Genomic DNA, 15179 nt, shown 5'->3' with positions numbered 1-15179 from the left:
GGAAGACACCCTGGCGAGGTTTGCCCTCTGAGATGCTGGGGCCTCTGTCACCTGGATGTCCCATAAGCGCAGACTGTGCCCAGCAGGTGGCGGCAGCGTCCCGTCCGGGAGGTCTGCCCCGCAACATCTCCTGACAAGTCAGGAGTGTGTGCGCTCGGTCACTTAGTGTCCAACTGAGAGAGTCAGTTTCTAGGCAGCTTGATAAGCAGCCCGAGGTCCCCAGGGAGGTGACAGGGGTCTGGGGCTCTCAAGGAGACAGGGAGGGGTCTGGAATTCTCAAGGAGAAGGAATGGACAAATTTTTTTCCCTACATTTCTTAGTCTTCATCACATAAAACTTTTTTCTTTATGCCCGGAGCTGATGATTACACAACAAAATAACTCAGCTTAAACTCTGTACTTTAGCCACCTGATGCAAAGAGCTGACTCATTTGAAAAGACCCTGATGCTGGGAAAGATTGAGGGCAGGAGGAGAAGGGGACAACAGAGGATGAGATGGCTAGATGGCATCACCAAGTCGATGGACATGGGTTTGGGTGGACTCCGGGAGTTGGTGATGGACAGGGAGTCCTGGCGTGCTGTGGTTCATGGGGTCACAAAGAGTTGGACACGACTGAGCGACTGAACTGACTGACTGACTGGCTCTAGGAAGAATGTGAGAAAGCAATCTGGCAATTTTCAGTGAGTTGCAGAATCATAACAGGAGAATATAAGCCCCAGCTGTTCACTCTGAGCGCTGGTTCTGCAGCCTCCCTGCATGTAGAGTCCCTGAGCTCGAGGACAGTGAGCGTGTCCCTCTGGCTCCCTCGGGGCAGCAGGCGCCGCGTGGGAGGAGGTGCTGCGATCCCACCAGTCGACCGCACGTGAAGCCCTGACTCTCCCCACGGTTGTGAGGGAGGCTACGGGCTGCTGATTAGACAGCAGGGGCCTCTGCAGCCTCGAGCCAGGGATCCCCTGTCTGTGCAAACAGGTGGGCGCACAGGGGCCCCCCTCCACCGGCACCATCAGAGCTGCTTCTGCGGCCACAGCCGCTGCCCACCACCCGGAGGTCCCCAAGAGAAGAGGGTGCCCTCTTGTGTCAAGCACAGAAGTGGCCCGGGTTTGGGGGAATGCCCCTTACGGGGCTGGGGAAGCAGGACCACCCCCTCCCCTGGGGCGGGATGGAGGGGGCAGGTGACCAGCGGAGGCTCCCAGGGGAGGCCCGTCTGCAGCGGGAGCGTCAGTGCAGTTCAATGGGCAGGGGTGTCCGCCCAGGACCACAGCATCGTCATTGTCCGCATCCAGTGGGGAGCACAGCTGAGGACTGAAGCCCACAGCGGGAACGACTGCCCGGGACGCCCTTACCAGGGAGGAGGGCACCACCCGTAAATGAGTCCTCAGGCTTGAGATCAACTCGGATACAAAGAGCCGCTCTGCCTCCAGAAACCTAGTCGTTATGGGCCAGCTGGACTTGTGACCCCCAGATTAACACACTGGGGTCCTGACCCTTCTTCCTCAGAACACGACCACGTCTGGAGCGCCTTCGTGCTAAGTCGCTTCAGTCGTGTCTGACTCTTTGTGACCCCACGAACTGTAGCCCGCCAGGCTCCTCTGTCCATGGGATTTCCCAGGGAAGAATACTGGAGTGGGTTGCCATACCCTCCTCCAGGGGATCTTCCCAACCCAGGGATCGAACCTGCGTCTCTTATGTCTCCTTCATTGGCAAGCAGGTCCTTTACCACTAACGCCGCCTAGGAAGCCCAGATTTGGAGAGAGGATCTTTACAAGCTGATTAAGTTAAACACAATACTGTTAGGGTGGCCTAATGTGACTTATGCGGCCTTATGTGACTGGTGTCCCTATAAGAGATTAGAACGCACACTCCACCCCCTAGGAGCACAGCCATGAGCACATAGGAGTGAGACGGCCATCTGCAAGCCAGCAAGAGGCCTCGGGAAGAACCAGCTCTGCCCCACCAGGGCCTCAGACACTGAGAAGCGAGCTTCTGCTGGTCGAGCGGCTTGGCCTGTGACCCTTTGTTTCGGCAGGCCTCCCCACGAGACACACCAGTAGACTGTACACGCGCACACACCGTGTTCATTTAGACCTGACTCTGTCCTGATGCCCCGGAATGCCTAGGACTGGCACGCTGGCGGAAATCTGACCAAGATTTTAAAATATTGTACTTTCCTGGCCTCATTTAAGAGCTAGCCTCTCGTCATCAGAAGAAAATCAGTGTACAGTTTGGAGGATAACACTTCAGCCCTGAATTTTCACCTTTGCTAATATATCATATATACATATACATACATATATATGTGAAAATCTCGGTTATCCAGAAGCAATTGATCAAGACCATCTCATTTACTTCGTAACAGAAACCAAGAAAAATTATCTTCTGGTCAGTATATATTAAAAACACATACATATGCATTTGCAAGAAATCATGCATGTCCATGTGATTAATTTATCACTAACAGCTTGGCAGGCACGAACCCGCTGTCCCTCCAAGTACAGGCAGCTGATCCCCAAACACAGTGGAACAGTGTTTCTAAAGACTCAGAGGAGGGGCAGAAACCACACACTCAAGGTCCAAGCAGACCTGACCGTGAGAGAAGACACGAGAAACAGGAGAGAAGAAGACCCGGGCGCCATTGAAGACCAGTCTGGGGTCATCTAATGTAGAGCAGAGGTGTGATAGTCCGGGGTCGACCAGGGGTGTCCACCTCTGAGCACCCAGTGGCTGTTGACACACCTGTTCTGACGCCCAAGGCAGCAAGAAAAAGGATCCCATTCAATGAAACAAAGTACATAGCATGTTTGCAAAACATCTTTATTCATTATGGCTGAAATCTGAGAAGGGTTACTGCATAGAGAGGCAAGCTTCACCCCTCTGGGGCCAGGTGCAGAGGAGCTGTGCAAGCTTCTGTGTGGGTTAGAAGCACACTTCCCCAGATCGCATCAGGGCTCTGGTCAAACCGAAAGAAGCATCTGAGTGATGCCTCCTCTGCTTTGATTTCTAGAGTCACATGCTAACAGGTTTGAAAGACATGGGACCACTAAACACCTGGGTCTCCAGTCAGAGCCCTGAGACCGGAAGGCGATCCCTACTTCACCCACAGAGCAGTTTTATTTTGCAAAACCAAAACCGTGTTTTGAAAACACAAACTTTGGATCTTAAGAAATCCCATTGAAATGCATACAGAGACACAGCTGAGGCTTGCAAGAAGAGGAGAAACTTTCAAATAACATGCTGGTCAGCATTAACCATGTCAGTATCTTTGCAGTTCATGTCGGGATCTTTCTAATACACGCTTTTCGGGGGAGGAGGGCAGGGGGGTTGTTTATGGTGTGGCCATGCAGCTTGGGGAGTCTTGGTTCCCCTATCAGGGGTCACACCAAGGTCCTCAGCAGTGAAAACAGAGCCCTAAGCACTGTGTCGCCACAGAATCCCCGCATCTGTGCTTCCAGGGGATGTGCTGATACTTCTCCCCTTTGTTGTTGGTGGTGGTGTTCAGTCACTGTCGTGTCCGACTCTTTGTGACCCCACGGACTGCAGCACGCCAGGCCTCCCTGTCCATCACCAACTCCCAGAGCTTGCTCAGACTTATGCCCATCAAGTCGGTGCTGCCATCCAACCATTTCATTCTCTGTCATCCCCTTCTCCTCCTGCCTTCAGTCTTTCCCAGCATCAGGGTCTTTTCCAATGAGTCAGCTTTTTGTATCGGGTGGCCAAAACATTAAAACACTTTCAAAAACTTGAGTTCTATGAACTTTCTATGAAGTCAAAGAGAGTTGTTAATCTGTAGTTAACCTCAGGCTTCAGGTAAAACCACTTTACAGCAGCAGATATCAACATGACCCTTGCTCTCTGCCAGCTAATTTGAAGCTCGTCACGACCAGACTCCACACACCTGTCTTTAACACCACGATGGGAGGAACAAAAGCCCTTTCATCATTGTCTCGGCAATTTCCCGGTTCTTTCTTTAAAAGTATTCTAAACAATTAAAATTTTAAAAACTAATTTTTTAAAAAATTTAAACAACCAACTCAAACTGGCATTTCCCTGGTAGCTCAGTTGGTAAAGAATCCGCCTGCAATGCAGGAAACCCCAGTTCGATTCCTGGGTTGGGAAGATGCCCTGGGGAAGGGAAAGGCTACCCACGCCAGTATTCTGGCCTGGAGAATTCCATGGACTGTGCAGTCCATGGGGGTCACAAAGAGTCGGACACGACTGAGTAACTTTCATTCTTAACTGTACTAGAAGCCCCAATTTTATTATGTTTTGTTAAACAAGTATTTATTAAGCACCTTCATCTAACTGATTTTTAGAGGATTGCCGTCGTGGAGAGAAACGCAGCACGCTGTGCTTCCTGACGTCCTGTGACGACCGCAGCCGCCTGACCCCTGGGGACCAGCGTCACCAGCACTTACGCGGCCACCTCTTAGGTCTCTGAGCTTGTTTTTTCTTCTGCCCTTTCACAATCTCATGCAAGCTGAGTGTGTCACAAGGAAATGAGATAAAGCTCAAGCCAGCCCATTTTGCTGCTGTGATGACCAACAGTAACCATGGCAACGGAAAAACGTTTAATCTTTTGCCTAAATGAGTTATGTGAGGGCTTTCGATTGTTCCTGTTTTGTTTTGCTTTTAAGCCATGGGATGTTTTGCAATGACCAGAACAAACTGTGGTTAAAGGCTTCTTTGTGAATATTCCTGAAAGTGTTTGCGCTTATAAGCAGTTCATTGTCATCCAGCGCTTCCCAAAGCCTGCTTTGTGGAATGCTAGCCATCAGGGACAGGGGCAGACGGCATCCCCAGTCGGATGAGTTGGGGGTGCTGCCCGTGGGAACCCCCCGGCACCCGGAGCACCCGCGGCCCTGATCCTGCAGGAGCAACCCCACTGGCTTTTGAAGGGCCGGAGGGGGGGGGCGGGGTCACATGGTGAAGGGCCGGGGGCGGGGTCACATGGTGAAGGAAGACGGGTTGTCGTTGTCCGCGGTCTCGCTGTTCTGCCGGGAGGTGAAGGTGTCCGAGTGCAGCCGGGAGCAGGAGAAGCCCGGAGCCTTCTGCTTCTTCCTCACGCACCACAGGTCCTTCATGATCTTCAGAAAGTAGCTCCGAAACTTCTGGCCGATGAAAGCGTAAAGCGCGGGGTTGAGGCAGCAGTGCAGGAAGGCCAGCACCTCGGTGACGTTCTTGGCGTAGCCCAGCAGCTTCTCGCTGCCGCACGAGCGGCCCGTCCGGCCCAGGTTGACGGCGGTCACGAGGAGCACCATGTTGTGTGGGATCTGGCAGGCCAGGAACACGAGGACCACCGCGATGATGACGCGGATGGCCCTGTGCCGCTTCGAGTTCTGCGCCTGGACTAAGGTCTTGACGATGAACGCGTAGCAGAAGATCATGAACACCAGCGGGATGAAGAAGCCGAAGAGCAGCTGCAGCCCCAGCATCAGCAGCTTCCAGCGGATGGGCTCGGACACGGCGTGGTACCGGGGCTCGCAGACGTCGCCGCCCTGCAGCTTGTACTTCTGGTTGAACGTGAAGGTCGAGCTGGAGATCAGGATGGACACTGCCCACACGGCCAGGCAGATCAGCTTGTGGTGAGCCAGGGTTCTGGAGCGGAGCCGGAAGGACTTGGTGGCCTGCACGATGGCGATGTAGCGGTCCAGGCTGATGCAGGTCAGCAGCAGCATGCCGCAGTTGAAGTTGATGGCGTAGATGCCCCGGGTCAGTTTGCACATGGCGTTGCTGAAAATCCACTCGCCGGTGGCGTGGTTGACCGCCCAGAATGGGAGGGTGAGGACAAACAGGATGTCCGCCACGGCCATGTTCAAGAGATAAACGTCCGTCATGGACTTGGCTTTCTTATAAAAGGCGAAGGTGACCACCACCAGAATATTGCCCAGGAGGCCGCAGACGCATATCAAGGAGTAAGCGACCGGCACAAAGAGCCCAGAGAAACTTCTGACCTCCTGCAAGGAACACAGAAAGCTGTCGTCATCCAGTAAGTAATCTGAACTATTAGCTAATCCAAAGTAGTCCTCATTTGAATCGTAGATGTTGGTGGAATTCATTGGTTCCTGGAAAGTGAACAAAGATAGAGTCAGCTGCAGTGTAATCTTCTAGGAGCAAATTGACAGTATTACCCTCCCAGGCAAAGTAAAAAGGATACTCACCACTCTCATCCTGGAGCTGGATCTGGGCAGAAAGGCTGGGCCTGGGCTAGAAGGGAGTGGACTTTTCACCTCCTTGGGCTCACAGTGGAGAGAACAGGAGGGACGTGAACCTAAGGAAGAACGAAAGCAGAACGCACCACAGTTGAGTATTCTTGGAGAGCCAGAGAGTTTAGGAAATAGAATTCTTCCCATTTCAACACAAGAGTGCACAGCATGCTATTTTATACAGAAATACTCATTTAGAACTGGTGTCAGTAACCTCTTTCCATGGAAGGCCAGACGGTAAATATTCCAGAATCCGTAGGCCGTGTAGTCTCTGACACCACTGCTCAGGTCTGCTGGCAGAGCCTGAAAGCAGCTTCCGACAGCTGCGTGGACGAAAGGGCAGGCCAGCCGCAGGCCGTGGGCTGTGCTGCGTGGACGAGAGGGCAGGCCAGCCGCAGGCCGTGGGCTGTGCTGCGTGGACGAGAGGGCAGGCCAGCCGCAGGCCGTGGGCTGTGCTGGCCGATCCCCCATCTGGAGTGTAAAAACGGGTAATACCAGCGAAACCACAGGTTCACTCCGCAGAAGAATATTCTTGAAGAATTCAGTTTAATCGCAGTCAACAAGATGCCACTGAACAAAACCTGTGGAAGTGCAGATGTTGCTAGGATACTTATAGTTTATAGTCCTTGCTTGAAAATGTTATATATACTATTAAAGACTGCATGGCTTCCCAGGTGGCGCTGGTGGTAAAGAGCCCGCCTGCCAATGCAGGAGACACAAGAGACCTGGGTTTGATCCCTGGGTCAGGAAGATCCCCTGGAGGAGGGCATGGCAAGCCACTCCAGTATTCTTGCCTGGAGAGTCCCATGGACATAGGAGACTGGCAGGCTACAGTCCCTAGGGTCACAAAGAGTCAGACACGACTGAAGGGATTTAGGAGCCACAGATGTGTCCAAAATACACTCTCGCTAGCAACCACTGATCTGCTGGGGCAAACACACCCTCATCTTCAGAAACCAGGCCTCAGGGAGGAAGGCTCAGGCTGGTGTGGTTAGGGAAGGCTCCGTGGGCAGCACACTCTGGGGCCCTGGAGCACCAATCTCTGGCAGGTGACCACTCTGGCTGAAGAGGAATGCTGAGCCCTGGGTGTTTGTGAAGCCCCAGCCTGGCCGGGTCGGCTTGACCACCACTAAACAACCCCGATGGCGCTGAGGATGTGCTGGGAATGCCAATAGGGAGCCGCAGGGCTCCAAGCTCAAGGAGCTCACCGGGAGGCAGGTGCAGGCTGGAGCTGGGCCTTGCAGGAAGGCCTGTGAAATCCCTCACTTTGAAACAAACAGGCAGAGGGGAAAGGAGGACTCGGCGCTCTTCCCACACTCCCTCATCCCTCTTTACCTGGTGTGGTGCAGCGCTCTGCTTTATCAGCCCGCCACGGACAAAACCCTGGCCTGGAAGTCTGAGACTCCTGTGAAACGAGCGTTCCCTCTTCTCCTGCAGCTCCCCCGCGCCGTCGGCCCAGGAGGCCAGGAAGAACAGAAATGCCAGGCTTGGATGCTGAGACGGAGAAGGAGGCCCCTGTCCCGAGCCCATTGGCTGTGCCAGGCCCGTCCTCAGCTGTGGAGGCCACACCGATACCGGGGGAGGGATCCCGGGTACGCAGAGGTCACCCTAGAGGACTTCCTGCACATGCTTCTTATGTCACATGACTCTCCCACTGCGGCTTCCTGACCACACACCAGATGGCCTAAACCCACTCCCTTGCTGCTGCCCGGGGCCGAGACTCCACTCTGCCTGGTCCCCGCTCTGGACGGAAGATCGCAGGGACGCTTGGCTCACCTCTGCACTTTTGTAGCCGCCTGCGGAAGACGCGCAATCAGAGCTTCTGTGTTGCAGAAGCATATGAGGAGATAAGCACCCATCAGATCGCCAGATTAAATGTATCAGTCGAAATATGACCTCAAGATTTGTGCTTCCGGCCACGAGGGATTAGCAGAGACCAAGTGCACTGTACTGCATCAAGCAACCAAAAACGCCCACAAAATGTATCAAATCACAGTTTTCAGACACTGGGTGATGGACGGGGACTGTGGTCTGAGCTCTGTGAGGTCCCCTGGTTCTCAGTGGGAGCAGTTTCCGTGTGCAGAGCAGGGCCCAGAGAACAGCCTCCTCACGGCGCTGAGGACACAGGGGTCAGAATCCAGGGAGACGGGCAGAGGAGAGACGGCCCCACACACAGAGAGACAGGGGCCGCAGAGCTGTCCTGAGAGGAAGGGGAGCACAGCCAAGGAAGAGCCCTCAGAAAGCGCACAGGGCCACCCGCGGACACCTCACAGGCTGGAGACAGGCCTCCTGAGGGCAGGGCGGGGCTGTGACAGACACCGGCTGACGGCCCCCACCACATTAAACCTCAGCGTTTAGCCCAGCCCAACACTCTGTCTCACAGATTTTTTTTCCCTCTCTTTGCTGAACTGCCCTTCGAAAGTGATTATTTTCTGGTTAGAACTATACTCTGCCCCTGCTGTTTACTTCTTCAAGAAAACACTCCCTCACGGCCCTTTCCTTCGGAGCATCCTTCGTTCCAGAAAGGTCAGAGAGCAACAGCCTCTAGGACCAGCAGAGCCTCTGACGGCTGACAGCTGGATGCCAGGTGGGACGATTCTGAAACTTTGCTGAGGTGAAGATTACACACCAGCACCCTCATCTGCAGCCCGATTTCCCTGGACTGTGAGACCCTTTTCTCCTCTCTCAAGGGAGGGCACCGGCTTGAGGGCTCAAGCCCCTGTGGCCCCCTTTGCCCGGCAAAACAATCAAAGCTGCTCTTTTCTGCTTCACCCAAAACTCTGTCTCCGCAGAGTTTTATTCTCTTTTATTCGGCTGCAGTGAACAGAGGCTGGGTTTCGGCATTAGCAGCGACCACGACCTTCCAAGTCCCAGGACCCTGGGAGCACCCTCAGCAGGGAACCGTCTCAGGAGTAACGGGGTTAAGATAAGCCGGGTTAAGATAAATGCCTCTCCAGACCTGCCAGGACAGAGCCTGAGAGAAAGTCTCAGATGAGCCATCTGATTCCAATCATACAGCTACCTTCAGAATGAAGGAATCCCCAAATTAAAGATATACGACCAAGTTCAGCCTTCAACATGTAAAATTCATAATGTCAGGTACCCAACAAGATGTCTAGAGCGCTGTAGACTGAATGCTTGCAGCTCCCCAAGGTTCACACGCTGAAGCCAAATCCCCAGGGCGACGGCGCGTGGACGTGCAAGGCCCCCGCCCGCGCCCCCGGGGGGATCAGCGCCCTCATAAGAAGCGCCGCGTATGACAGCCCACTTCCTCTCTGCTCGCCGTCCTGTGCGGACTCCGTGAGAAGATGCAAACCAGGAAGCAGGCTTTCATCAGCCCTGGATCCGCTGGGGCCCTGACCTTGGGCTTCCCAACCCCCAGAACTGAGAGAAGTAAAACGTTTGTTGTGGAAGCCAGTCGGCCTGTAGTAATTTGTTATTGCAGCTCAAATTGATCTAAGGCACAGACATTCAGAATGACGGGAAAGTGACCCGTGAGCTACACAAGCAGACAGAAAAATGGCAGAGATGATGGAAGTAGCGAAACAGAAGCCCCAGCAGCTGCTATAAATACACCATACATGAGTCTGCTAGCCACTCAGTTGTGTCTGACTCTCTGCAGCCCCGTGGTCTGATGCTAGTATAAATATAGTGAGGTTCCTGAAGCGGCACTAATTGTAAAGAACCCGCCTGCCAAAGGAGGAGACATCAGAGACACAAGCTCGATCCCTGGGTCAGGAGATCCCCTGGAGGAGGGCAGGACAACCTGCTCCCGTGTTCTTGCCTGGAGAATCCCGTGGACAGAGGAGCCTGGCGGGCTACAGTTCACAGGGTCACAAAGAGTCGGACACGACTGAAGCCTCTTGGCACGCATGCACGATAACCCCTGCACGTGATCAGGAAGGCAGAGGAGAGCGCAGACACGATGAGGATGCCAGGAAAGGTAAAGAGAGACTAAAGAAAAATCCTGATGAAATACGCAGTGTGTAAAATGAGATCACACAGACTGGTGAGTTCCCTGCTGGGCCAGGGGTTACGACTCTGTGCTCCCACTGCAGGGGGCTCAGGTTCGATCCCTGGTCAGGGAACTAAGATCCATAATACCCCTCAGGTGCAAAAAAAAAAAAAAAAAAAACACACTGATGGGGATTAACATCAGACTGAACTCTGTTGACATGCACAAAACAATTGTGATTCTATATTCCAGCAACATTTAGAAATTGAAATTGAAAAACAAATTATAATAGCATCAGAAAACATGAAATCAGATGTTTATGGACACATTCCCCCCTTCTCCATACCCTTAAAAATATAAAACAACACAGAGAGAAATTAAATAATCTAAATTAATGGAGATATATATTTATGATCAAACAATTCAATATTGTTCAAAGGTCAGTTCACTCCAAATTGATCTACAGAGACAAACAAACCCAAGTGAAAACGGTGGCAGGGGTGTTTGTAGAAATCGACAAGGTAAATTTAAAATGATAAAGAAACTCAAGGGATTTAAAACAGCCTAAGCAACTTTGAAAGAGAGAACAAACATGTAGGACTTACAGTACCCGGACTCCAGACTTGCTACGAAGTTGCAGTAGTTATGACAGTCGGGTGCTATAAGAGAACAGATCCATGAAGCAGCAGAGCAGAAAAGAGACTCAGTTTTTACTAAAGGATCAAAGGTAATTCAGGAGGAACAACAGTCCGTTCAGTAAATAGAGCCAGCACAGCTGGATATTCTTGTATGAAAGTTGATCTGTACCCCTTATCTCACACCACAGGCAAAAAAAAAAAAAAAATCAGCACAGGTTACAGCTCTCTATGTGAGAGCTAGACGCACAGAACACCCAGAAGAAAGCATCTCAGAAAGTCGTCATGCCCTTGGGGATGGAGGAGATCTCATATAGATGGCTCAGAACTGATAAATTGTAACTCATCAGAATTTAAGACTTCTGCGGCTTTGAAAGACTTCAGAAAATGAAAAGACCTTGAATGGGGAAAAAAAATGTAAATTTGTATCTCTTCACTGCAGCCAACATCTTCAAACACTTACAACTCAGTGAGGACTCAGAAAGAATCAGGCGAAAGATGTTAAGTCGAGTCACCAAAGAAAACACACGGACGGCAAAAAGCATACCCAAAGGCACACCGAGCCCTTAGTTCTCAGGGAGATGCAAGTTAAAACCGCAGTGAGCGGTCATGTCACGCTCACCAGACTGGCTGAAATCAAAAGGGCAAGCGACAATGTGGAAGAGCCGGCCAAGGGCGTCCCCCCAAGCAGTGGGGCCGTGACGCAGAGACCGGCTCTGAGAACACAGGGCCGGGCCTCTCGGGTCACACACGCACACACTCACCACTTGAACCGCAGCTGAGCCCTGCGTTCACCCAGGACAATGAAAGTGAAAGACACGCAGTCACAGGCTTGTTCTCAGGGCCCGGGCTGGAAAGAACCCCGGTGCCCATCGGCTGGCACCCCAGACACACACTGGGCCCCAGTCCACGGGCAGCCAGGGGCTGCTGAGCGCCCGCAGCGCCAGGGCATTTTTCTGGGTGAAGAACTTAAACCTGTATGCCCAGGTTCTGCGTTGTTCCGATTATACGGAATTCTAGAAGAGGCCGGACAACAGTGGTGGAAGCTGAGTCGGTGACAGCCGTGGGTGGGGAGTGGGGTGAAGGGGCTGCCGGAATGGCCCGGGGGGCCTTTCTGAGGTGCCCGAGATGCGCCCCATCAGGATGATGGCCGCTGGCAAAGCCCACTGAAGGCTGCTTTCAGTCTGGGGGCATTTACTGCTGCCATCCGTGCCTCAAGCGGCATAAAAACAAGTGCACGGGGTCCCGTATCAACGCACTGATGCTGGCGACAGGTCCCCATGAGGACCGAGCGGGTTGTGGAGGGTCTGTGCGGGGGAAGGGGTAGAGATGACCCCAGAAGGAGGAAGAGGGACAGGTTGAGGGGGAGGGGTACAGGTGCACGGGGAGGGGCTGGGGCAGAGCAGGAGCGGAGACCCCGTGCTGCGGGGGGCCGTGGGGCCTGGGGGCCCGGGGGAGGCCAGACCTGGAGCGTCGACATGGGCCCTGGGTGGGCGCCTGGGTGGGGCGGGGTCAGCTCCTCGTCCCGTGTGGAGACAAGAGGGGCAGCCCCGCTGAAACGCAGCCGGGGAGGACCCAGGGCACTGGGCCCAGCTGGACCCCCACTCCGGGAAACTACTTTTCAACTGCACTGTGATAGATAATAATGCTATCAATCTGTTATTAACGATGATAATAGCTCAATCAATGATTGTGCAACGGCTGCTGACGCTGAGCATGCAAGGATGCACCGAAAATAAGCTCCAGACCTTCAGGCCACACGGGGGACACTCTCAGAAGAGACTTCAGAAGCCAGGCCGGAATCACGTCTGTTCCTGAGTGAGTCAGTGAAGGGCATGCTCAGTCGCTCAGTTGTGTCCGACTCTTTGCGACCCCATGGACTGTAGCCCGCCAGGCTCCTCCGCCCAAGGGATTCTCCAGGCAAGAGTACTGGAGGGGGCTGCATGTCCTCCTCCAGGGGATCTTCCTGACCCCGGGATGGCACCCACATCTCCTGCATTGGCAGGGGCTTCGTAACCACCCGGGAAACCTTGAGACATTATTTTAATTTCCTTTGATTGACTCTTTTTTTCTGATTAAAACGGCAGAATGCACCACAGTAACCCGCATCTGTAAATCCCCTATCTTTCAGGGATAGTGTTATACAGCTGTTGGGAATAAGCATTATTCAAACGTGGACGATGACGGATGCATCGCTCTTGTGGTGAAGCTCCGTGTTCTTGGAAACACGGCTTTCGAGTCCTCGTGTGCGCCAGGCACGAGCAGTACCTGGAAATGGTTCAGCCTGCCCAGACCACTGCCCTCATTACAAAATCACGTCAGCTCTGTGACGGAATCGTGCTGGTGACAGATGGGCATCAGCGTCACCACATCGGGCAAAGCGCCTTTCTTTCCCCTCAGGTAATGACCTCAGATCTTGAGGAGCAACAGTCAGCTTTTTGGAGAAGGATTCTGTCCTTGGTAACAGACGGACTCTCTGTTGTTCTTATGAAAATTGGTAAAAACACTAAGATGTTTAAAAGGAGACATTTCTGTACCTGCTTTAATGAACAGAGAATAAAACAGACATGTGGAAATCTGTCACAACCAAAATAGAAAACTGAAATAATGCTCAATAAATGTTAAAAGTAACTGACGCTCCATTCTTGGGCCAGATTGCTGTAAGGTTTAAGACGGGGTGCGGGATAGCGTCGTCGAGTCTACAGCGGTCAGACTTACAGAGGAATTTAGAGTTGTGCTGTGGGAAACACTGCTGGCCAGAAGCAAGGGAAGCCAAGCGGCCGTGATGGTGCAGAGAGACCCCGTGCAGCAGACCAGGGGCTCCTCTGCAAAGACGGGGGCCAGGGAGGGGCGAGATCACTGGCCCCCTGCAGGGAGGCCATTTGAGAGGGTCTAGGCTTACCCGCTCCTGCAAAGGGTGAGAAGGCGGCCAATGAGTAGAGATGGCATCCAAAGAACTGACCGAACGTCAGGAAGATTATTTGAACGGTTTGGCAAGCTGGGCATGAGCTGCCTTGGGGGCCAGCGAAGCCCAGGTCAGGCGCAGTGGTCACTGCTCAGGCGCGTGTGAGCCAGGTCAGACCTGCCCAATCAGAGTCTCTGGTGGAGTGCTGTTTGGAGAGGAAAGGGTTAGAGCGGGTGCCCCTCTCCTCTCCAGCTGGGGGCCGTGGGGGCAGGACGGGCTGGAACCTTGCAAGGCACCTTTGTGAGGGGAGGGTCTGGCTGAGGAGCTCTGAGGCAAACAGCCCCGTGTGCCCCGGACGCTTCGCCACCAGTAAGCCTGGAGCTGGGGCTGCTGGAGCCCCGTCCACCGAGGGTGTGGGGCGGGGGAAAGACAGCTTCCAACCGGGCAGTGAGCGGGTAAAGACGCGGGCGCCTGGGGATGGTGCTTTCACATGTCCTGCTCACAACAGGAGCCCGTGCTCACCTGTCTTTTGAGCCATCAGGGCAGGTGGGCATCAGATGAGCTCGAGAGCCCGCGCAGGGCAGTGGCGACCACTCACCCCCCTTCACAGCGCCTCCAGTGACTCTAATGCACGTTTGTGTGAGCGCCGTGGCTTCGTCGGGGAGTCCAGCCTCTAACAGCTATAGCACTGGAGTTTAGATCAGCATGTAAGTCAGTGAGCTTAGATCAGTGAGTCCCTGGGAGATGCTCTGGCTTCACAGAAAGCAGGGGTGAGGATGGGCTGGGAAGAGAAGCTCTGGGGTTAGTTTTGGGAGCTGCCGCCTCCTGCCTCCTCCTTCTGGAACATCCGCATCATCGTTTATCCCCAGGGGCTCCTCAGAACCTGTGTCACCCTTTGGAAAAAGCTGACGGAGAGGAGTCCTTCCTTCCCTGCTTCCGCCCTCCCTCCCTTCCTTCCGAGACAAGCATAAACGTCAGGCCCACGAGCCGCCTAGCCACGAGCTGCCAGCACTGGTCGGAGCTCGGACCAGTGCTGGGAGGACATCCCCAAGGCAAGGGAGGCCTCCCCTTCGGTATCAGCTGGTCTCCATGCCAGGCTGTGGCCAGGAGTAGATGCACCCTCAGAGACTGCAGGAAGGGGACGGCGAACAGGCCCTGCACCAGCCTCGGCGGAGTCACTTCTCATCGCGGACACACAGAACTCATGTTTCTAAAACTCAGGCCATCGAATGGCTTCTCTTCCTTTGGCAGAGGCACACAGCAACAAGCTGAACCTTTGCACGACTTTTGCACTGAAGGTTTGAGGCCATAAATGACAAGTAGACGTGCCAGAACCCAAGGCTGAATGGAGCCTTGGGGAGCGAGCCTCTGCCTTCAGTTGTCACACCGCGAAGACTCGGGGAAACCTTAGCGCTACTTAATTAGACCAACATCTTTAACATGGTGTTCACAATGCTAATTTACATTTCATCACGATTAAGCAA

General features: G+C 53.5%; 1 protein-coding gene across 3 annotated transcripts in view; it reads right to left on the bottom strand.

The window, feature by feature from the left end:
* Nucleotides 1-2790: 2790 nt before the first annotated feature.
* The window catches only part of CCR6 (C-C motif chemokine receptor 6), a 30415-nt gene continuing 18026 nt past the window's right edge, over nucleotides 2791-15179 (bottom strand). For 2 of the 3 annotated variants that reach the window (XM_061428546.1, XM_061428544.1), the window contains 2 exons: nucleotides 6156-6265; nucleotides 2791-6059 (listed from right to left, as the gene is read on the bottom strand). In XM_061428546.1, coding sequence (XP_061284530.1) covers nucleotides 4941-6059; nucleotides 6156-6164 — 1128 coding nt within the window. In that variant the 5' untranslated portion in view covers nucleotides 6165-6265 and the 3' untranslated portion in view covers nucleotides 2791-4940. Of the gene's footprint in view, nucleotides 6060-6155; nucleotides 6266-7535; nucleotides 11720-15179 lie in introns of those variants that run through there. The other variant, XM_061428545.1, reaches the window with a different exon arrangement.

This window comes from Bos javanicus, chromosome 9 (assembly GCF_032452875.1).
Source record: "Bos javanicus breed banteng chromosome 9, ARS-OSU_banteng_1.0, whole genome shotgun sequence".
NCBI classification, from domain to species: Eukaryota; Metazoa; Chordata; class Mammalia; order Artiodactyla; family Bovidae; genus Bos; species Bos javanicus.
The sequence above is the reverse complement of the archived record's forward strand: the minus strand, read 5'-3'. Positions and strand labels throughout refer to the sequence as shown.